This window comes from Lontra canadensis, unplaced genomic scaffold, assembly GCF_010015895.1.
Source record: "Lontra canadensis isolate GAN:19392208 unplaced genomic scaffold, GSC_riverotter_1.0 scaffold6, whole genome shotgun sequence".
Lineage (NCBI taxonomy): Eukaryota > Metazoa > Chordata > Mammalia > Carnivora > Mustelidae > Lontra > Lontra canadensis.
In genome coordinates this window covers 512,066-536,036 of record NW_022631000.1, presented here as the reverse complement: position 1 = coordinate 536,036, position 23,971 = coordinate 512,066, and the positions used below count along the sequence as shown (strand labels likewise).

At 41.1% G+C, this 23,971-nt stretch overlaps 2 protein-coding genes across 10 annotated transcripts in view; one reads left to right on the top strand and one right to left on the bottom strand.

Moving 5' to 3' along the window:
* Positions 1-6,762, top strand: part of DCBLD2 (discoidin, CUB and LCCL domain containing 2) — a 90,832-nt gene extending 84,070 nt beyond the window's left edge. Inside the window, exons 14-16 of the mRNA XM_032852012.1 lie at positions 1,992-2,041; positions 4,365-4,502; positions 5,359-6,762. Of these exons, the coding sequence (XP_032707903.1) occupies positions 1,992-2,041; positions 4,365-4,502; positions 5,359-5,828 (658 nt within the window). The 3' untranslated portion in view covers positions 5,829-6,762. The remainder of the gene's footprint in view (positions 1-1,991; positions 2,042-4,364; positions 4,503-5,358) is intronic.
* Positions 6,763-7,483: 721 nt separating this feature from the next.
* ST3GAL6 (ST3 beta-galactoside alpha-2,3-sialyltransferase 6) overlaps positions 7,484-23,971 on the bottom strand; it is a 79,501-nt gene continuing 63,013 nt past the window's right edge. For all 9 annotated transcript variants that reach the window (XM_032852018.1, XM_032852014.1, XM_032852015.1 and 6 more), the window contains 5 exons: positions 18,097-18,192; positions 15,444-15,630; positions 15,190-15,327; positions 12,002-12,154; positions 7,484-10,653 (listed from right to left, as the gene is read on the bottom strand). In XM_032852018.1, coding sequence (XP_032707909.1) covers positions 10,567-10,653; positions 12,002-12,154; positions 15,190-15,327; positions 15,444-15,630; positions 18,097-18,192 — 661 coding nt within the window. In that variant the 3' untranslated portion in view covers positions 7,484-10,566. The remainder of the gene's footprint in view (positions 10,654-12,001; positions 12,155-15,189; positions 15,328-15,443; positions 15,631-18,096; positions 18,193-23,971) is intronic.

Sequence of the window (23,971 nt, the reverse complement as noted above, 5' to 3'; positions counted from 1 at the left end):
TAAAGTCAAAATACAATACGTATAAAAAGGAGTATGTTCAATAGCATAGTCACTGAGTACCTTTATTGTATCAAAATCTGCTTTCCGTGCTGGAATATACACATTAAAAAGAACCACAGTTTGACACATAACAGGTGCTTAGTCATACTTCCTGAAAGAATGAGGCATAACTCCTATCCCCCAGGTGTTTGGCGGGGTTGGTTGACAAAGACATGGAACTGTAATATGCCTTGAGGAGTTCTTTTTGAAGTGCTGGGGAGCACAGATGTGAAAACCATGAGAGGTATCTGAAAGCTTTTCTGCAGGAAATAGTAATCCTCAAGTTTGTTTCGCCTTAATGAGAACGTTGGGTTTGCCTGGATGGAGGAAGGTGGAGCACAGCCCAGACCCTGTGCTTGAGCGAAGGCACAGGGATGTGGAGTGTAAGCAGGGTAGTGTGGGCTCACGCATGGGCTGGGCACAGGAGAGCGCTGAGGAGGAACTGAAGTATTGCTTGGGCCTCTGGGGACAGAGGGATTCAGGTTTCATTCTGTAGATGGGGGTCTCACTGAGGAGGGTGAGGCAGACGGGTGACGCTATCTGATGAGGTGCAACTTGCTGCTAAGGAAGGAGGAGGGATCCTGGACGATCTGAAGTTTCTGGCTTGTGCACTTAGACCAGTAGAGATGTCCTGAGTAGAGCTGACAGAGCAGCAGGAACAGGTTTGGTGGAGCCGGAGAGTGACTTCATTCATTCACTCAACTGTTTGAGCTCCTGCCTCGTGCTGAGTATTGACCATGTGCTGGGAGTCCAGGGCTGAGCCCCAGAGTTCACAGGCTGGGAGAGGATACAGTGCGGAAGACGGGCAGCGATGGTGCCCCCATCCAGTACATGCCACGAAGGAGGCTGAAGAAACAGGTGGATCCTGGACTCATGGTTTTGGGAAGGCTGTTTGGATAGAGACCCAACAAGTTACTATGAGGGCAGGGAAAGTCCAGGGCAGAAAGTTCAGGGTGCTCTCCGGGAATTGGGTAGAAGCAATAGTAACAACGAGGAGAGTAGCAACAGCTCGTTTTTATAGAGAACGAAAGCTGATTTTTGGCATTATTTTAAGTGCTTTACATGGTTCAGTTCATTTAATCCTCAGACAACCTACAAAGCAGGTACTGTTTCACAGAAGAAGAAAATGTGCCTTGTCTGAGGTCACCTGGTCCACACACAGCCCAGTGGAGCTCTTCCCTAGGTGTGTGGTCAGTCAGGCAGTCCAGTCTCATCCACTTACGGTCAAAGCACAGAGGGTAAGGATTGGGAGTCAAGTTGTCTGGGAGGTGGGAGACAAGTCCTGAGATCCCTCTGGGCTAGCGCTTCAAGGATGCTATGGATGTTCAGATTGTCAGGACACAGATGGAAATCAATGGATTTGCATAGTTTGTATTAGAAACTGAAACAGACCTAACAGTAACTGTTCCATAAGAACCCACATGTTACCTGTGGGTCTTTGATTAGATTCTTTTTATCTACAAACTTAGCCTTTCTTATTCCTTTATCCCTTGAGTAGGAAGTACCTTGGATAACAGAGTCTCTCAGGAGATAGTTTAAAATTTATCAAGAGTTCAGTATGAGGGGCGCCTGGGTGGCTCAGTGGGTTAAAGCCTCTGCCTTTAGCTCGGGTCGTGATCCCAGGGTCCTGGGATCGAGCCCTGCATTGGGCTCTCTGCTCGGTAGGGAGCCTGCTTCCCTCCTCTCTCTGCCTGCCTCTCTGCCTACTTGTGATCTCTGTCTGTCAAATAAATAAATAAAATCTTTAAAAAAAAAAAAAGAGTTCAGTATGAGTTTCAGTAGGGGCGACTTTGAAAGGCAAGTGAAATGGAGGGCCTTGCCAGGTAGGTCAGCAAATGGAAATGTGTACTCCTGAGTAATTATTAACTTGAGTGTTTATCCTGCACTTTCAGAGCTGTCTTACTCATGAATTCACTCTGTTTGCTAACATGTTTTTTTCTGTATTTTTCCAGAAAGAAGAAAACCGAAGGCACCTACGACTTACCTTACTGGGACCGGGCAGGTAACTCGGGACTTTGCATCCGCTCTCATAGAGGGAAGTCCCACCCTTCCAGGTGGCAGTAGTGAAAGAGGAAAGCTGTTTTCGGGCCCACACAAACTCCCTAGCCTGTGAGAAAAATGGTGTTCCTCTAACGTTCTGACCACTTTTGCTCTTCTGTAAAATCTCTTCTGGTCAATAAGTAATGAAATGAAAAGTAAGGATTTCTCATAACACACACTCTGTTCCTTTTTCCTGGAAAACCCATGCGGTTTGTCTATGTATCTGTTTTTCTTGAGGAGACCAGCTTTCTTTATGGCTTGTGTGATCACTGCGTAAAAGGATTGTGGTCTTGGTAACACAGTGTGTGTCTGTCACTATGCTGTGGGTACTTCCCAGGTAGAGCCTAGCAGTTTGGAAATTGTGAGGTCTGCCTTCTCTGCCGTGATGAGTTGTCATCTTCTGAATTCCTACTCTGTGTGGCCCATTGCAGCAGGTGACACCAGAATTCCCCTACAGGTCTCCTACTTTCCAGTCTCGCGACTGGAACAATAAAAGGCAGAAGAGTTCACTGCTGTGACTAAGGCAGAAAAGAACAGTAGTGGAGGCAGATTCTGTGCTGCTAAAACCCCAAGGTAGATCTTGGAAAGTATTTTTTTTAGAAAAACTTATCAAAAACCACCCTACAACAGACAAATTATATCTGCCAACACTTTTAGAGCAATGATTTTGCTTCTGTGTATACTTCCATTGGGAATTTCTACCATGTTCTGCATTGCACTAGATATTCCACCAAAGGGGGGAGGGGAAGACTTGAGCAACTTAAGGAATTACAACAAGAACAAACTAAACCCAAAGCTACCAGAAGGAGAGAAATAATAAAGATAAGAGAGAGAAATACAATGGAAAATGGGAAAATAGTGAAGTCAAATGCTGGTTCTTCAAAAAGATTGACAAAATTGACAAACTTTTAGATAGAATAAGAAAACAGATTGAGGGGCGCCTGGGTGGCTCAGTGGGTTAAAGCCTCTGCCTTCGGCTCAGGTCATGATCTCAGGGTCCTGGGATTGAGCCCTGCATCGGGCTCTCTGCTCAGTGGGGAGCCTGCTTCCTCCTCTCTCTCTCTGCCTGCCTCTCTGCCTACTTATGATGTCTGTCTGTCAAATAAATAAAATCTTAAAAAAAAAAAAAGATTGACACTACTTAAATCAGAAAAGAAAGTGCAGGCATCACTACTGATTCTACAGAAATAAAGATTATGAGAATATTATGAATAATCATATGCCAAAGAATTGAATAATCTAGATGAAATGGACAAATTTCCAGAAATATAAAAGCTACCAAGACTAAGTCACAAAGAAATAGAAAATCTGAATTGACGAAAGAGATTGAGTCAATAATCAAAAATCTCTGGAAAAAAAAAAAAATCCTACCAAACATTTAAAAGAGAATTAAGCCTTAAAGATTACACACACACAAACTGTTAGCACCAATAACTGAGCCAACTAGTAGGATACAAAGTCAACACACTAACATCAGTTGCATTTCTGTACACGAAGTGAATGATCTGAAAAAGAAATTATAAAAAGTTTCACTTACAGTTCCATCAAAAAGAATAAAATACAAGAGTTCATTTAACCAAAGAGGTACTAGACTTCTACAAACTATAAACATTACTAAAGAAATTTAAAAAGATGTAAATGAAAACATACCCTATGTTCGTGGATTGAAAATTTAATATTGTTAAGTTAAAATGTGGAAGCCACCCACCTGACCATCAGCTGATGAATGGAAAAGCAAAATGTATTGTATACAAGCGGTGGAATATTATTTAGCCTTAAAAAGGAAAGATTTTCTGTAATATGCTACAAGATGGATGAACCTTGAGGACATTACGTGAGGCAAAATAAGCCAGTCACAAAAAGACAAATACTGTATGATTCCACTTAGATGAAGTACTTAGAGTGGTCAAAATCATAAAGACAGAAAGTAAAGTGATGGTCGCCATTGGTAGGGGGATGACGAATGGGGAGTTACCGTTTCATGGGAATAGAGTTTTAGTTTTATGAGCTGAAAAGTTACGGGGATAGATGGTAGTGGTAGTTGCACAACAGTGTGAACGTTTTAAGCCACGTGACCTACACTCAAAAATGGTTACAACGGTAAATTTTATGTAATGTGTATTTTGCCAGAGTAAAAAAAAAAAGAGATTGAACATAGAGGCTATTTTGTACAGATGTGTTACAGAAATGGCTTAAATGCAGCAGGATTTCTCCCGTAAACAGTGTCATCATTTCAGTCCTAGGTTTTTATGTAATGGTCTTTCTTGCTTCCAATCACCATGAAGGTTGGTGGAAAGGAATGAAGCAGTTTCTCCCTGCCAAGTCCGTGGAACACGAGGAGACCCCCGTTCGCTACAGCAGCAGTGAAGTCCATCCTTTGAGCCCCCGAGAAGTCACTGCGGCACTGAGGACCGACTCTGCAGGTAACTGCGTGCAGCCCTCACCAGAGCGGAGGAAGACACTGCTACACGTAGCTGGAAAGTGCTCTGGATTTCTAGCGTCTTTTCTCTTTTTCCTATGTAACGGGTCAACTGTTTTCTTAAGGTAGAACTAAGTTTTGAAAGGATGACCTTGAGAGAGTTATTTCTGCACCTTCCATGTTCTCCAAAATATAGGAACATTCATTTCCAGAAAGTTCTGGGCATTTCTGTGTGTTTACCTGGAGTTTTATTTGAGTGTGAAGAGTGGCAAAGCTATAGTGAGCCTTACAGTATGTATCCTGTTAACTTAGTTCGTATTTATTTTAAACATTGTCCTATTTGAAAATATCTAATAATGATATGGTTTTTTTTCCCCCAGTGATAACACTGTTTGTAAATCTGAAGAGCATATACGTTCTCTGTAAAATTTCATGAATGAGACTCTATAGCATGTTAACTTCTTAGGAGATACAAGATAACATGTTTAATTTTTTTTTTTTAAAGATTTTATTTATTTGACAGAGAGAGATCACAAGTAGGCAGAGAGGCAGGCAGAGGGAGAGGAGGAAGCAGGGTCCCTGCTGAGCAGAGAGCCCGATGCAGGGCTCGATCCCAGGATCCTGGGATCATGACCTGAGCTGAAGGCAGAGGCTTTAACCCAGTGAGCCACCCAGGTGCCCCAACATGTTCAATTTTTTTAAGTTGGTTCTGGTAGAGAAATCCTTAGGTCTGTATTGATAGGAACAAAAGTGCCATAAAGAAGTGTTTGTTTTGGTGTCAGGCTACGACTGTCACCTGGAATATCTGATCCCTGTATGAATGAGGTGACTTTTCTGTTGTTTGTTCTGTAATTCCACAGAGTATGCACAGCCACTTGTGGGAGGACTCGTTGGCACCCTTCATCAGAGATCCACCTTTAAACCAGAAGAAGGGAAAGAAGCAAGTTACGCTGACCTAGATCCTTACAACTCCCCGGTCCAAGAAGTCTACCACGCCTATGCTGAACCACTGCCAATTACTGGGCCCGAATATGCAACCCCAATCATCGTGGATATGTCCGGGCACCCCACAGCTTCAGTGGGCCTTCCCTCAACATCCACTTTCAAAGCTGCAGGGAACCAGCCTCCCCCACTAGTGGGAGCCTACAACACTCTTCTCTCCAGGACTGACAGCTGCTCCTCCGCCCATGCGCAGTATGACACCCCAAAAGGTGGGAAGCCAGGTGCCAGTGCCCCAGACGAGTTGGTGTACCAGGTGCCACAGAGCACACAGGAGGCTTCAGGAGCCGGGAGGGATGGTGAATGTGATGTTTTTAAAGAAATTCTTTAAAGGTGATGCTGCTTGTTATAAAGCATCGTTTTAAAGCACATGGCCTTTTTTGTGTGTTAGTGGTAGTAATATATAGAATGTATTACGTATCTGTCACAGATGTGGTTGGGGAAAATGTGATGACCGAGGTACAGGGAACTACTAATCTTGCCATCTTGCTTTAAAAGTGTTACTGTGGCAGTGACGGCTTGCCAGTTCGATTGCAAACATCCTGTTTGTTACTACTGTAAAACACTATTTTTTGATACAGAAAATGCTCCCTACTATGCACTTCAAAGAAATTAAAAATCACTGAGAGTATTTATTACCAATGCTGCAGGTACGTTGATGAACTGAAGAGGTGGCTCTGTACACCTGACGGGCAATAGCGCATGGTACTGTTCTTGAAGTGTCTAATGGCTTGAAATGTTGCTTTCTTGTGAAACGTGGGTACTATCATAAGCTCTTTTCTATTCCTATATTCCTTACGGATTTTTTAAAAAAATTAGTGGTATCATTTTTTGATTGCAGTCGTACACTTACCTATCTTAGGAAGGTCTATAGGTGGGAAACTGACTTATAAAGGGCGGGGTCATTGATTTTTTTCACTTTTTGACACTCTTCAGAGTTTTAACACTTAAATGGTACGTGACCTGGTTTCATCCCTACTTGTTCTGTCTGGGGCCAGCCCCATTCTTGTGTTTATTAAAGGTTTTGAATTTTTTTTAATGAGTGATGCTTGCTCCACCAGCCTCATGAATCCTGTAATTTTAAAAAGGTCCAACAGAGATTCTCTCCCTGCCCCTCACTTTATTTGCAATGGGATTGGTCCTAGGTGAGTTGTGAGTACTTGTGGGGCCATCTGAGTGAACACTGTAAATAGGACCCTTTATGTTTACCACAGTGAAAGGTGGAATCATTCCTCAGAAGTCATATAAAGTACCTTAAAAAAAAATGGATTTGCCCTCTTTGATTTTATATATATATATATATATATATATATATATATGTGTGTGTGTGTGTGTGTGTGTATATATATATATATATATATATATATATATATTTCAATCTGAAGTTATTTTTGGTCAAAAAGTATTTTTAATTATCCACAGTGAAATACTGAAGGAAATAGGAAGCCAGCATGAATTCCTCACCTCTGTGTGAGTGTGCCCACTCTGTGTCATGGGAGTTTTGACAGTCCTTCACCACAGGCCTGTGGAACAGATGTTCTAGCAGCCGGTGAATATTGATGTCTGTTTTTGATACTTCCAGGCAACTTCTTTTTCACTATTTGCCCAGAACTAGTTTTAGATGGGTGAAATAAAAGTCATCTGTAATTTGTTAGCCCATAGTGTTAAAAATCCTTAAAACTCTTTGGCAGGCTGAGAAGCTGGCCCTATGATTAAAACATACAATTTCCCATCAGGTTCTAGCCATTTCTTTTGGCTTGTGCCCCCAGTCGTTTCCACAATTTGCTAGATGTGAGAAAAGACAGTGTTCATTTCATTTGCTTCCATGGGTATATCAGAACTCTAAAGTATTGCTTCAAAAGCAGAATTATTTCTACAGCCTCTCCGCCCTCTAGTATTATTTTGTTGGTGTTCTCTTCATTTGCTTTTTCAGACAAACTTTGAGGCATCATTTTATTCATTGAAGAAATATACTGTTTCAAAACATTTGAAACAAGCACAGATGTTGAACTTTTATTAAGACATGAATGTGTAAAGCACGTGTATTAATGCAGTCATCCCCTTTCAGGTGGGAAGAGAGTAAACCGATTTATTTTTTTATTCATCCTCAGTACACAGTGAATATACTTCTCCAATCACATGCCTGTTTGAGAAGCTTTAAGAGAAATTATCTCATTCTCCCAAAGATGATTGTTTTCATTTAATTTTGTGCACCTGATTTTCCCATGGAACTCTTTGAGAGGCAAATGTTTTCTTCTTAAATGATGCATGTTTTTGCCACCGTGCGGTCCTTAAACTACCAATGATTTTGTACAAAATAGTTTTTATTGCTTTTGTATATTTACTTTTTAAATGAAGAGCTGAGCCTGATACAAAGGGTTATTCTGATTTTGTACTTTTAGTTCCTTTGTTTTCGTATGAGTTTTGTTTTGGGTTTTAACTACATTTATGTCTGATGCAGCTGTGGAGACAATCAACTGAAAATGTGAAAGTAACTTTTTTTTCTTTACTAAATTATCTTCAATTTTTATTCCCTGCTTGAAACATCTTAAAGATTTAAGTCAGTCTGGTTTATTGGATTAATTTTTTTTTTTTCCTGTTAACACAATTTTAAAGATTGGCTCCAACAGAGGTACAGCGAAGTAGGGCCCTTACAGGTTTTCATAAAGTGACACCAACTTCACTGTTAAATGATCTTGGGAACCAGCCCAGTTAAAGATATTGTGAATGCTGATTTATATTTTTTAGAACCTGTAACACTAAATAGATCCTATTGTATGTGTAGGGTCTAGTCCAGTTATTTAAATTCATGTTTCACTATTTGCACTTTGCATTGAACAATGGGTTTATCTGCTGGTGAAAAGGCTGGTGTAGAGAATTTATCCAGCAGCTGAAACTATGGTGTCATGTATACTCTTACCCTCCCTGCCCCCAGCAGAAAATGCACTCATCTAAAATTCTATAGAAGGTGACAAAGCTTGAACTTCTTTGCCTTGGCCCCACATTAAAACCTGGAGAGCAAAAGGGCTATGGAAACAATAGGTCAAAGGACAGAACTAATAGATTGTGGGACAAAAACTTTTCAAACCCTTTAAAGAGAGATAACTAAGCTCTACCTTTAAAAAACTGCCTTCTAGCTCTGCTTTTCTGCCATGAACTTTAAGTCCCTGAACTGCAAAATCAAGTAAGAGTTGGATGGTTATTAACATACTTTTTAGCTCAACTGTGGCACCAATTTATGACTAGTTTTGTTTTTTTTTCTTTTTTGGCACTGGGAAAGGTGGAAACAAAACATGTTGAAATACATATTGGAAATAAAAATGGCTTGAGGGTCAGTGATATTCTTCCGGAATGTACTTTTCTTACCTCGGCATGTACTGTAGTCACTCAGTATGTGTATATGTTGCTAGAATCTAGATTGTATAAATAGTGAGATCTTAATGTGTTCATGTGTTTTTAATAAATTGTATATATGTGTCTTGCTGAGACTTTCCTTGGGCTTATATAAAACCATGTTGAAGTTTGTAGCCTTCTCTCATACTACACAAAATGCCAGACTTCTCAGTTTTAGCATCAGTCAGAAATTATCCTGCCATTATTCTAAACCTTATAGTAACATTTGAAAATGCTACCAGTGGTTTTTTATTTTTACTACAGCCAGGACCATCCATTTTTGAAGCCTAAATTAGTTCACAGACTGAAATTTAGCAGCGAACTCTGGCTATGTGGTAGGAGGGCAGGGTCACACGAACACCCATGTTTTCCACCTCAGTTACTGGAGGAATCCAGTGAAACCATGGTACTGTGCAAGTGTGCTGGTGCTAACAGAACAGTGTCCACGTTTCATGTGTAGATCTGGCTTACATCAACTAGGAGTTTTCTCCCCTCTTATACTGCGTTTGACATAATCTTTAGAGAGGCTGGTTGGTTCCCAGTAGCACCAGCGTGACTCCCAGTGATAATTATTGTTCAAAAAGATAACAGTTCTTTCAACTCTTACCTCTTCTGAGAATTTTTAATTCCATCCTTGTAATTCTCTTCTCTTCCTTTTTCCCTCCCCATAGCCATGGGCTGGATTAAATGAGAAGGGACACTAGCTCACATTTGTTCGAAGGGTTGGTTTTGACTTGTTTGCATCCAGTAGGACTCTTCTCTGATGCACCCTAGGTAGCCAGGTAAGCCTTCCCCTTTGAAGTTGAAATCTCTCGTGAAAGTCCCATTTAAATCCAGAAACAGCTTGAGGAGGAGTCTCAAGGATTTATCTTCATTTTTTTCTAATTTAATTCCAATAGTAAACTTTCACATTTTAATATATTAGGCCAGGCAAAAAATTTAATAATGCTTTCCTTGAGCTTGCCAAGCTCTGCTACCTTGTATGAGCTTTAAAATAATGCAGTCACTAGGCTTTGGTAAGTGGCATTCTTGGCTTATTTACTCGTCCAGAATTTCATGTTTAGTCTATTTCCTTCACCTTAAAAACACACCTTCCAGATTACTCATTACAATCATGGTTTACTTAACTGCAAGACAAAAAAAGCTTAATGAAACCAGTCTGATCTTAGATTTCCATAACCATACCTACTGCTGTGTTCAGGGCTGCTTTAAGATTCAAATCTGTTTCCTCAGGTACAAGACAATCATCTGGCTACATGCTGAAAGTGGCTCCAGTCTGCCGTATCAAGGCACAACCACATGGCCATTCCCCACCAATTTAGAGTAGCCAAATGTGTTCAAAAATTGGTCAGCTAAAGCCCCTTATTAGAAAGTCACATCCCCTCAAAAGTCTAAGATGAAGTCAATATAAAAAGATGTTTAGAAACACTTCGGAAAACTAGCTTGTTTTAAAAACAATGCAATCAAAACTTTCCCTGATAACTAAACATATCTTGGTTTTTATAAATTAAATATATTCACAGAAATTAAGCTGGTGGTTATGAATCACCAGGCAGCAACAGACTTAATATACACAATTTTTTGACAAGTGCATCCAACATATTTAAAAATAAACTAAAAACTGCCATATAAAAATAAAACTAATACTGTTAGCATCATCTTCTGAGTTTGTAGAGTCAATCTTCAGTCAAGTTGATTACAAAGTTTTTTTCTATAATGTCCTTCAAAAAGAGCTGCTCCGCTGTCACATTGTGATATGCATTCTAGAGAAGAAAAGGAAAATAAAATCACCATCTATCCCAGTCTCAAAATGTTAGCAGGAATAATGGACTACAGTATATCTGAAAAGCTTCTGAATGAAAAACTCAAGTCACAAGTATACAGGTAGACTTTTAACTTTTGTTACCTTTCTCTTTGCTCATTCTTTTGCCAGAGTGTTTCCTAAATTTAGCCTGCTGTTTCCACTTAAACCCTCACCTAAGAGCACCCCTTCGTATCATTCCCCCCTCCCCCGTCTCCTAAATCAGGATATAAAACTAGAGGCCAGAATTTTAAGTCAAAATGGGTTGATCACTTTAATAAAAGCAGCACCTGAAACTCACAGAAATCAGCCCAAAGAAACTATTATAAAGCATGCATAAGAGAATTTTTTTTTAATTATTCTATTGATGGATATCCTAATCTTCCTCAGGAAATTGTTTCAGTGTTCTGTTATATAGATGACTAGAAATCCCAGGAGTGCTAAAAGATTAGGACTGAGGAGAAATGATCCTGTAGTCTGTCCTAGGCAACTAACACTACTCAAGTGTCTGTCTCACAAGGGGTGGAGATGAAGTAATATAATAATACGAAGGTCTAACCTTTGGCTTATGGTAGTGTCTGAGGATGATGATCTAAGGGGACTGATTACACAGGCTATATCCCTACCTAACAGCAAACTATTCATATTTCCATATTAAAAATATACAGATAACATTTTAGTCCTGTCACCTGTGATATGCTACTAACCTCAGACAACTCCTACCTATTCAATTAAGTCTTAAAGATCCTATGTACCGCCACTGATCTCTAATTCAAGAGAAGCATGATCTACTATAAATGTCTGAAACCTTTTTGACCATGAATATTCCCTCATGGCGTTAAAATGTCACAGACTTCCTCCTCTACTTAAAAAAAAAAAAAAGGTTGAAAAGCACAGCAAGAAGTTACATCATCTTCTCAACTCCAAATTTACCTTCATCTTTCCCGTGTTTTCAGTGCTCAATCCTCTTATGTGGATGAGTGTCCCTGTTCTGTGATAATGCTTTTAAGTGAATTTGAGATATTACCAAGAGCAAATGGCCTGCATGCATATTTGTATACTGCAAACATGATCTAAGATAAGGCTTGGTGTCCATACGGGTTTGATACGATGTCCTATTCCCAAGGGTCTGACACCCACAGATTGGAACTGCCTGGATCTGAGTCCCAGTTTCAGCCTTTGGTAGCTCTTGGTAGGGTTAAGCAGCTCTTCACACTCAAAAGCTGTTCCCTCAGTAAAAATGCGGAAACAGAAAATAGAGGCTTTCTGACTGTAAAGATCAAAGATATACCCAAGTGGGTATGTATTACCTTATTCATCAAAGACATGGTGGCATTCCCATAATAATGCAAAGGACTCTTGAGGTCAGAAAAGTTGTATTTAAAACCAGCAAGGTGAACTTCATGACATATGTGAAAGGCCAACGTGATGGCAATAATTCCTGTTGTGGGGTGTTTGGGTTTCTGGGGAAGGAAACAAAAGGTTTTTTAAAACTCAAACAAGATGTTTCCAAAGCTGGGTGACCTCGTTATAAAACCGGGACTTCTGAACACATACCAGGTGAGAATTACCTAAGTTAAACCCTCATCATGTCTAAGACCCAAACCCCGGTTAATTTCCTAACTCTGAAAAGCATATAAATGTGATGAAAATCTTGGAAAATCTTTCAAATAAAACTTAACTATAGTATTAGCCCAGAGGACAACTATCAAATGAAGAAAAAAAGCTCAGGGAAAAAGATGCTGCCTCCTTTTATAATACATGCTGAGTCAGGCTTCCTGTGCAAACAGCAGAGCCTGAGGATTTCCAACCCATACAGGAAACGTAAGGACAGGTTAACTCGCTAATGGATGGGATCATGGTAAGTGGCTCCACATAAGCCTTAAAAGAGATCTCTTAAAATTCTAATAATTTAACTAGCTCTGGGGAAAGACTAGTCAATTAACTTCAATGGCAAATAATAAGATTATGACTTCTATAGAAAATAAAAAGTCCAGATGTATACAGAGTAATGTCACAGTCTCCACTGGATCATTATCAGTTTAAAAATCAAAAAGGAAAGAAACCAAGCATCCCCCCCTCACATACACATATCTCCTAAAAATGCAGTAACAGATGTTTGACGGAAGGATTTCCATTCTGTTTTAATTCTCACCTGGACAGCCTTTAAAGGCAAAAACTATTTACATCTTAACACAGCCATCTAAGGAGATTTCCTTTCCATCAACGTATGACTTACAGATTCCATGGAAATGACACATTATGATTTTGAGGAGGAGAAAAAAATACCCAAGAAGCACAACAATATCAAATAAACTCCAGGAGGCAAGCTCCTCTGAAAATTTAACTACCTTTTGCATAAGCTTTTCTTTACCCCATGCCCTATGGTGAACACCATAAGCCTTTGCCATCTGCTAGAAATGGAAATTAGTGGTTGGGTTAACAACCTGGGAGTCATTCAACCTCACTGATCCCATCACTCTTTCCCTCCCCATCATGACCTCCACTTCCTTTCCTCATGCCTAAGAGGCCTTCATCCATCATTATAATCCTTCCATTTTCTGCACCCACAGACAGAAATAGTTCATCACCTGACAATCTTAACCCTGGCTCAACCCACAACCAAGCAGCATAACAAGCCAAGAGAAAACAACATACGTGCCCAGGTACACGTGACATTTATGGCCAAAGTCTCAAGTGGCTGTGCAGTATTCCCCTAGCAAATTTCCATTCCTATTCCCCAAGGTGACAATTTTATACCTTTATATCCAACAGCCTCATTCTCCTTCCTCCTTTAAACCGACCATTTAATCCTCATTTCACTAACAGAAACAGAAGAGCTATCTATACCAGCTTCCCAACTTCCCAATCTACCTTCAGTTTGACCTGTACTTTCAGCGCTCACTCTTCCATGGATGCGATGTGCCTGTCCCTGCCTCTGGCCAACCTCGCCCCTCCTGCACTCTTTCCTCCCGTCTCTTCTCTGCCACCAAATCTGCATCTACAATGAACCCCTTGCTCTCATCATTTTCTTCTGTCAAATCGTTCTCTCCATCATATAAACATGGCATCTGGCTTTAAAACAACCATAAAAGCAACCATCCTTGATCCCGTGTCTTTCAACCATTTCTGTGCCCCCTTTCCCAACAAAACTCCAAAGATTTGCCTCCACTTGCTCATGTCCCATGTTCTCTTTAATCTAATTCAAGCAGGCCTTTCTTCCTTTATTTTTTTCTTGTCCAAATCAATATGACTTCACATTTCCAGAACCAGGCTTTATGCTTTTTGACTTGGGAATTCCACTTCTAGGAGTCTATTCTACAAAAATCACACAAGTGGGCTGAAAATCCCTATAATCACATGCATTTCTAAATAAATTAGGGAGGAAAAAAGCTGGATATTAACGGAAAGATCTATAAAGAGGGGAATAGTTAAATGGAGGGGGGAAATGGCAGAAAGTATCTATGGTATAATTGTAATTATATTGAACAAAAAAGTATGTGTAACTGCATAGAAAATAGTCCAGAAGGATATAAAAAGAAAAAAAAAAAAGCTTGAGGAATAATGAGAGTTACAGTGTGAAAAGAAGGATGATTTCCTTTATTTTTATATATATAAATATTAATATATAATAACAGAATATATTAATAGAATACATAATTTAAATTAAACATAAAATGTACTTGATATATATATTCTTTTATAAGTGGTTTCATTAAAAGCATTAGAATCTAATAATTCTAAAGTTTAGAATTTTTTATCATACTAAAAAAAGAAGATATGTGAGGTGTATTTATTTCTTTGGATTTTCCCTGATTACAAAAAGAAACCTCATTTCAGCCGAGACATTATATCACAGTTTCTCAAGCTTGAAATGAAAAACCTATCCGTGCCACTGTGTGGGTCCAGAGGGTACTGTCTTCTAGGGAATGTAAACAAAAAGGGCTACAAGAGCCAAAGTTGGTGAGACTCTTTTTAATTGAAGAATCTGGAGTTTCAACATTTCCTCAGAATTCAGTGCCAGTGTCTCTATGACCACAGAAATATTTCCAAACTGTCCTGTCCTTCCTCACCTTTCCACCAACTTTCCTGTGATATTTTTATCAGAGTGCTGGAGGGTTCTTTTTAGCCTGAATAGTCCCGTGCTTGTCGGGAAGCCCAGTCCTGCTACTCTCAGCAGAGCCTGCCCAGCAGCGCCCCCATCAGTCAGTCTCTCCTCATCGCAGAACTCTGCAGATGGAGGTTAGGAGAACTGAGTCATTGGGGCATGTAGGAGGAGACCCCAGAAGGGCTCCGGAAGGGCGAAGTAGGGCGGACCAGAACACTCCAGTTCTTTCCTTGCCATCTAAAAAACAAACATAATACCCACAGATACCTAGTTTCACTACCGCCACCTCACGAGTCATGGTTCTCATTTTTTCTGATAACCCTATGATCTCTCCACCCTACCCTAGCCAGATCTTTAGCTTGGAACTGTGCAAAAAAGCAAAATACATACCTGATTTTTGGGAAACACTTTTGGGAAGTGAAGCAGTTCATAAGCTGCCATTCTGATAATGAAAGGATCTAATATTCTGATTTGATAAGGTTTGTAGATCAAGTTTAAGGCTGGTTTCTTCCAAAAACCATTAGTGTTCTGAAATAAAATAAGAACACAGAAAACAGAACATTGTGGTGGTCTTTTTTCTTTTTAATGGAATAAAAAACAAAAATTGAAGGTAATCAGAAGGCAGATCAATGTTGCCAACTTACTATTTTGCCACCCGTCAACAATTCCCACAGCCACTTTAAATCAAGCGGCTTAAAAGCAGTGAGAACTGCCGTAGTATTAGGATCGTTGTGATTGGGATCTGAAAAAACAGATTCTGGATAAAAAAGTCGGAAGGTTGTCCTTCTCCCAACTTCCTCTTCATGTCCTAAAACAGGACCATTATTCATTCTGTGGGGAGTAAAACACACGAAATATGTAGACCAAGTGTAGTATGTGCCAATTCCATCACAAGTTTCAGAACTTTCAGAATAGGACAAACAGCAGTAGCCATGGGTCCAGTGCTTATTAAAGCTACAAGATAAGGTTATTTTTAAGACAACTTTTTAAAATTCCTATTTTTAAGGAAATAATTCCCTTTCATGAAACAGCTGCTTGACTGAAGGCAGAAATGTTCATCTGGATTTGAAAAGTAATTGTGGGGCCACTGATAATTCAGTCCCACCTCCAGGAAAACCGAAGACTAAATAAAACAATGGGAACACAGAACCACAGAATACTAGAGTTAAAAAAGACCTTGGAGGACATCCAGACAAAACCCCTTGGAGAAGGGCCTTGCAGAGAGAGGGAAAGTTACTTGTCCAAGGTTACACAGTCATGTAGCACATGGACTGACAGATAAGAATCACACTGAAGGTGATCTGAAGACCCATTAAAATTGTTGAGCTCTGTAAAAAAGTGAAAATATAAAACTGCCATATTATACCCACTCACAACCAAATAAATGTTACTGCTAGAGTGAACTAAAGAACCACAAAGGATCCACGGTTGGATTTGTTTTATGCTCAGTGCCAAAGTTAGACATGCACTATTTACACATACACTATGAAGGCATGCTACTAAAAAGAATGCTTTGTTTCCAAAACAGTGTCCCCTGGGAGCATAAATACTGTTTCACCCTTTGCCACTGACTCCATGTAATGTAAGACAGTCTCAACACTCGAAATGACTTTCATAAATGCTGTGCCCGTAGCAGTCTCGACAAGGGTTTGCTGTGGTTCTGGATGATCGAACGTTTAGACAATTAAAGGTAAAGAAACCTGTGTTTCAAAACTGTCATGCGGATAAATTTTCACGGCTTTCTCAAAACAGACAGTGAACAGAAAATAAGGTGACCTCACTATGCAGAAGCTCTTGGCAGCTCGTAACCCAGCAAAACCCCCAAGTACTGTCAGGTCATCCTAACGCACTGCCCTTCTCTTCAAAAGACTATTCATAGCTATTCCCAACACACACAACACAGGATGACCTTACTTCAACCTTTCGATGAGAAAACAGAGCTAGAAATGCCCTCATTTTCCCGCCACTCCATCTGTGGGACTCTTGGTAGCCGTAGCTACAATCCCAGTTTTTCTTTCTATTAATTACAGAGGACCAACTGCACTTGTGCTCAAGCCCCATCCCAGCTCGCTACCACACCCATCTCTTCACTCATTTTCATCAGTTTACCAACATGCTCTAGAATTTCCTATCTTTGTAAAAGGAACAAAACAAAACAAAACAGCCTCCTTTGTTCCATAACTATCTCCAGCTACCATCTCATTTCTCAACCCCACAGCAAAACTCCAGAGAATTGCCTACATGGGTTTCTCACTTTCTCACCTGTCATTCTCTCCTCAAACCACTCTGGTTGGGCCACTCCCCATATCAGGTCTCCACGTCTGCCTTTGCCAAGAGTCTGAGTGAGCTTCAGGTTGTAAGTCCAATGGTGAACTCTCTGTTCTTATCTTGCATGACCTCTCGCCAGCACTGGTCATGGTTGACTCCTCCTCTCTTTTAAAACACTTCCTACCTCACTGGTAGATCCTCTTCCATCTCTCTTAATTCTTTTTTTTTTTTTTTTTTTTGCTCAACCTCCAAGTATAGAATATCTCAAGACTCGTCCTGGGACCTCTGCTCTGTTTCTCCCTGGGAAATCTTGCTGATACCATGGTTTAATATAGCTCATAGGCTGTTTACCATCGAGCCTTTAACCTGTTTAACCAAATGACTACTTGATTTAACACTACAAATCTAATAAGCATCTCAAACCTAACATGTTCACACAGAAATCTTGATTTTCCTTTAAGATCTTCCTACCCTAGTCTTCCCCCAACTCAATAAATGGTACCTCTATCCAGTCAATCTCTTAAGCTGAAAACCCAGAAGGCGTTATGTGGTTCCTTTATTCCCATCTCTCCTCACATCTAACATCAACAAATCCTGAGAACTCTACCTCTAGAACATGTCTCAGTCTATCCACTTACATCCTTCCCTGTCATGACAATCCTTTTCTGAGCCACCATCATCTGCCTGAATATAGCCACCTAACTGGCTTCTTCATTTCTACCCTTGTCCCTCATATCCCATTGTCCATACCACAGCCAAGTTATTTTAAAAACATAACCAGATCAAATCTCTCTTTTGCTTAAAAGTCTTCAAAGGTTTCCTATTATACTTAAAATCCAAGTACTTACACAGACCTATACAGCCTCCTTCCTCTGCAGACTTCACAATATTTTCTAAGTGAATGAGCTGAAAAATCTAGGCCTAATCTAGTCGATGAATGAGAGACTGGTTATGTTAATGTACTTAAATATATCTAAGCAACTTGTCTTTTGAAACAATTCCAAGTTAGCAAATAGAAAATATATTTACCTTATTATTACATCATAGGAGTCAATTTTTTCTCCTAATGTCTTATTCTTCAAAACTCCTCCATTACCAACCACCACGCACTTCTTACATGGCACACTGTTGGGCAAAAAGACAAGCGAAAGGTTGAGCCATCTTTCACATAACTGGCTGATTCCAAGAATTCGTTCAAACTTTCCAGAACCCAATGCCAAATTTCACTTGTTGCACAAGTAGAAAAAGAACCAGTTATGACTTCCAGGTCTAGGGTTATATTAGAAATATATAGGATTCAAGAAATAACATTCCGCAGGAAGCATATCATCATTAGCAACTAACAGTTGCTTATGAGTCCATACGCGTTCCCTCATTTGATTCTCATAACCACATGCTGAGATAAGTAAGCCCATTATTTCCATTTTACAAATGAAGAAAGGCATTCAGAGAAGTGTTGGTTAACATTTCAAATCCATATTCCCAAGAGGCAGAATCAGGATTCACATCCAGACCCTCGAACAACAAAAATACCACTTGGCCTACAATTCTGCATGTTAATATTGATACAAGTGTATATACATGAGATAGCCGTCCATTTTTTCACCAGCATTTCTCACTCCCTGATAATCCTGAGGTTCTAGCTCTGGGTCACTGTTGTGTCTTATCAGTGTGGAAACAGCTTGGAATCTGGTGGGGAAGGTGTATCTTCCCTGGTCCTGCCCATGAGCTCTTCAATTCCCCAAACATGTACTGCTTCTTGGAGCTTAACCAATATAAACTAAAAGTTCACACTGTGTCCCTAGCAGAGAGCTTTCAAGTAGATGATGAAGTGGGACTTCCTGTTGCTGGCTGAGATCAGCCTAGAACCATGCACTGTGCACCATCAGCTCTCAGCAAACCAGCCTGGCCCCTCTGTTTCCAGGCTCTCACCACCTCCCGGCCAGGCCTTAAGAAATGACAACACAGATCCCTCTCCTTTAGGGGACATGACATAACAGAGAGGAAGCCTGTTGAGACTGTCCTTCCAAGGCCATCATGACACTAAAGTATAAAGAAAGAAACTTTCTCTAAAAACCATGAAATAAAGCAGACCAGATGAACTCTAGACCTTAAGGCATTTAGGAAATTAATGAGTAGCAAAATTGCGCAAATACTGTAGAACATGTAAACTTAGAGGGGCACCTGGTTGGCTCAGTTGGAGGATCATGAGGCTCTTGATTTTGGGGCCATGAATTTAAGCCCCACATTGGGTGCAGAACTTAAAAATAAACAAATAATCATAGAGAATGCAGGAATACAGGAATAATTAGAAAGAGCCACACACTGGCCCTGTTGGGTTAAAAAGAGTACATATAATGTACCCACTGAATGTACAGAAACATAAATTGATCTTTTCTCATTAGAATTTGCTCAACTCACCTATCTGGTTAAGTTTTTAATACTAGAAAATGCTTTTTCACACATTTTAATTTAGGGCTTTTAGCTCCCCACTTAATGAGTCAAGTCTAAGTCAGTGTCTACTTTGTTACCAAAATGAGAAGATACAGAGTGTCACAGGTGTCAGAGACAGGGTTAGGAGGACATTGTCCAGGCACTCCTTGACGATGTGCCCCCAAAAACTATCACGGACAGATCACAATATGCTCTAAAATTCTAGGAAGGCAACTTTCTTAATGGTGCTCTGCCCTGCGACCAGGTAGCATGGACAAGATGAGAACACTGGCAAACATTCCAAACCCTTTCCCCTCTGGGCATATTGTCCTTACCCTCACCAGACCCATCTTACGAATACTCTCTAACAAGGGCAATTCTCACCTGCACAGCTTGTTTGACTCTTCCTTCCAGAATCCTGGGGTCAGTCTAATGCAAAACAGAAGCTGAACCTCCTGAAGTGGGCTCTACCTCCCCTGAGCAACGCTGTGGGCACTGGGGAGGGAGTCGCTAGGAATGGAGGATCGAAATACCAGCTCTGTTCCTACTGAACTGCATGGGGCTGGAGGAGAGACAGCCGCCATTATGGCTCCCAGACTAACCTCTTCCCTTATGGCTGGAGGCCACTTCCCAGTCCTGTCCCCAGGCACCCCAAGGGCTACAGCATCCGTGCGGTCCTGGGATATCCAGCCTGACACCAGGCTGCCTGACTCCAACATCATCGAACACACCAGGCTGGATAGGAACTCATACCACCACTGTGTCTCCAGAGTTTCTAACCCAGAGCCTCAACAAAGGACCCAGGACCCACAAGCCTCATCTCTGAAGTGGAACCAGAATCCAGAAAGAGGCAGCTCAGTGCACCCCCAGACAAGGCCAGTTCCCTCATCACTGCTCAGCAACAAACCCACAGGCTGAACCCTCGTGCTCACAGGGGCTTCCTCTCAGTGTTATTTTTATCAGACGGATTACAGCAAGTCCTCAAGCCCAAAATCATAGGTGGCCAAGAGTATTGTGATAAGGGAAGCAATCATCTATCATACAAATATGTCACATTCCCAGTCCCCACTTAGGCTCAAGGTCCTGGACCTCCTCTCACAGTTCCTACCGAGCCTTCCGGTCAAGGCAAAAGGGAGTTGAGGTTTGGAGGCAGACCTCCACTACAAGAGCCCCAGGATCAGCCACAGAGAGAAGGTCCTTCCTTGTATGTACACAAGCTGCACGGCCTCTCCATGTTCACTGTCCCAGGAGGTCCAAGGACTTGGGAAAAATGGACAGAAATCTTAGAGATACTGCCTCACTCAAAGGAACTCCAATTCTAAAGACACTTTACTGTTAAACAATCACCACACTTTAAGAAATTTCACTTTCTATTTTCTTCTCTATGAGCTTTGTAGGGGGCAGCTGGAAGGAAGGCCCTTGGTCATCAAAACAGTTTGCCAATACCTCTGAAGGGAAATCTTGTCCAGGAAATTTCACTTTTCCACCTGGTAAGGGATAATGCAAAGACCTGCACATCTTTCTAAGGATCATATATAATACTAGAAACTCTTTAAGGGGCATTCCTAGGACTACTCTTCGGCAACAGCATCTCATCTACGGCTAGTTTTCACAATGCTCCCATGACTCTGGGAACTATGTATTGATACAGCTTTGCAGTCTGAACCACACAGCTCACAAGGCTCTCCCCAGCAGGGACCCACATTTCACCAAAAATGTGATTCATCATCTCCTTGGCTTCATCCACCTGGTCTGGGCTCCTGGCTTCCCTTGCATCCTGAGGTGTGAAACAGTAACTTCCAGGGTCCTTTAGGTGACTGTGTAACTCTACCATATTTAATGAACACCACTTCCATGCACAAATAGTTACAGACAATTGTGAGTCCCCAGAGGACAAGAATAGTCTCCTTTATATTACTGTACCTTCCTGTCTTAAACTTCCTGATTCACAGGTTGTGCACTTTAGAAATTGGTTTGGTTGTTACCAAACAATCGGTGATTGTTTTCTCACGTCGTGTTTGGAAAAGAAGGTATCTGTTCTTCCTTCTCCCACTCCAGAAACGGGTAGGGAAATGCATATGCCCCAAACTGCTCACCCAGAAAACAAAATCATTCCAGAGTGCCTGAACCTGTTAATGGAAAACCTGAAAAAGTGCTGAAATAGTCATGGTGAGAGATTACACTTCCCCCACATGAATGGCAGGCTTCTCATCAAGCCAGGCAAACCCAGAAGACTGGCTACCTTAGGCAGAGGTAAACATCGACAACCATCAAGACAGAGAAAGTAAACACGAATCGTCCATTTCAAATGATCTGTGACCTGTCTTCTGAATGCTTTCTGACATTCATTTTTCCTGTCAGTAGTATCACACACATTAAAATATATCACTACATCTTCAGTGTAACAATCTTGTGCAGATCCCACTGGCCGTTTTCCCAACACCCATTACCTTGCATGCCTGCTCGCAGAGCCCTGCTTTCACAAGCCTAACAGTCGCTGGTCTGGAGTGGCCCCATGACCCCACTTTGGGCAGAAAGGTATTAGAGAAGTCTATTAGAAGCTCCAGAAAAGATTTTACCCACAGCAAGAGCATGGTTTTAAAGTTCTTCTCCTGGCTGAAAACAGCGGGATGCCTGGGCGGGTTAGTGATGCAGACACTGAGACGTTTTGGAGCCTGGGCTCTTTTACATAGACAACTGCTGAAGTCCAAATCTTTTTCATCTTTGTAGGTTGTCTAAGGCCATGGTCCCGCTGTGGCTGGTTGCCCATCTGACCCAGTCCTGCTGAAACAACATTAATGGATCCTGCCTGGGTGAACAAGGAAGCAGCTGTCACAAATCCCTGTCCATTTAGCAGGCAACGGACTTAGCACAGGGCTTCGATTAGGTAAGATATTTGTGTGTGGTTACTCTACAACCATCAAAGCAGGACTCAAGCATGCTTCACAGAATCTGGCAGCTTTCAGAAGGCGATGGTGGCAGCAGGGGTGGAGAGCTGGCTCATGCATTTGAGTGGGAGCTGACAGTTCGTGATTCAGGGTTTCTGCTGCTCTGGCCGAGGGAGAGCATGTCCCACTAAGGAAATGGCAGCATTCCAGGGACCTGGGTATAAACCAGTGCTTAGGAGCTACCTGGACACCCAAAAAGAGCCTCATAACAGGGGCACATTTAAGTGTCGCTTTTCTGTGATGCAATTTCTTTAAATATCCTCAATGGTTAGTGAAGTGTGTCAAACATGGCCACCTCGTGTGAGCTGTGCTTTGGAGAAGAAAGAGAAGAACCCGAGCCCCCTGAGAAATCCACAGCAGCGGCACATGGAACAGACGGCAAGAGAACCGGAGTTGTCAATCTGAACCGCTGGTTCATGGTACCCTCTGAACAAAGTGCCACAGAGGCTAGAAAGGAACCTAGAGGCTACCTCAAACACCCCACCTCCTTTTGAAAAGCACTTTATTTGGTGGGTGGGGGGGTGCCTGGACAGGTCAGTTAAGTGCCCAACTTTTTATTTCAGCTCATGTCACAATCTCAGGGTTTTGAGATTGAGCCCCACATCAGGCTCACACACTGGGCTTGGAAGCTGCTAAAAATTCTCTCTCTCCCTCACCCTCTCCCCCAACCCCCAACTCTCTCTAGTAAAAAATAAATAAATAAATAAATAAAGCATCTTGTTTTTTTCATTGCAATATAATTCACAAGTCTTAAAATCCACCCTTTTAAATAAAACTCAGTAGGCTTTAGCATATTCACAAAGCTATGCAACAATCACCACTTCCTAATTCTGACCCCACAGCCCAAAACACTTGCTCTCCTCTCCTCCCCCTCCCCACAACCACAAATCTATCTTCTGTCTCTACAACTCTGTCTATTCTACTTATTTCATACAAATGGCATCATGTAATAGCTGTACACGGTACAAGGTATTCTATCGTATATAACAGTATTTGTCTATGAGATTTCACAACTGGCTTCTTTCATTGAGCGCAGTATTTTCAAGGTTCCTTTTCATGACTGAATAATATTCCTTTGAACAGATACACATTTAGTTTATCCATTCAGCAGCTGGATATTTGGGTTGTTTCCACTTCAAGCCTATTCTGAATAATGTTCCTGTGAACATTCATGTAAAACAAGTTCGGTGGTCATAGGTTTCAGTGTAAGTTTTCTGCTTCAAAATAATTCTAGATTCGCAGGAAGTTGTAAAATCAGCACTGAGAAGTCCCTGGACTCCACCCCATTCCCCCCACCCCATGCTTCCACTGACTTAACAACTGTGCAATGGTTACACGGACTTAACAATTAACAATTAAAACCACTCTTGGCAACATGTGCATATGCAGTTCCTTCCATTTTCCTCTTTTCCATGACACTAAGGTTCAGAAGCGTGAGACCTTGCCCGAGGTCATAAAGCAGTTAGTGCCTTTTTTAGTGCCTTTTTTCACAAGGGCTGATATATCTATTTAAATCTATATCT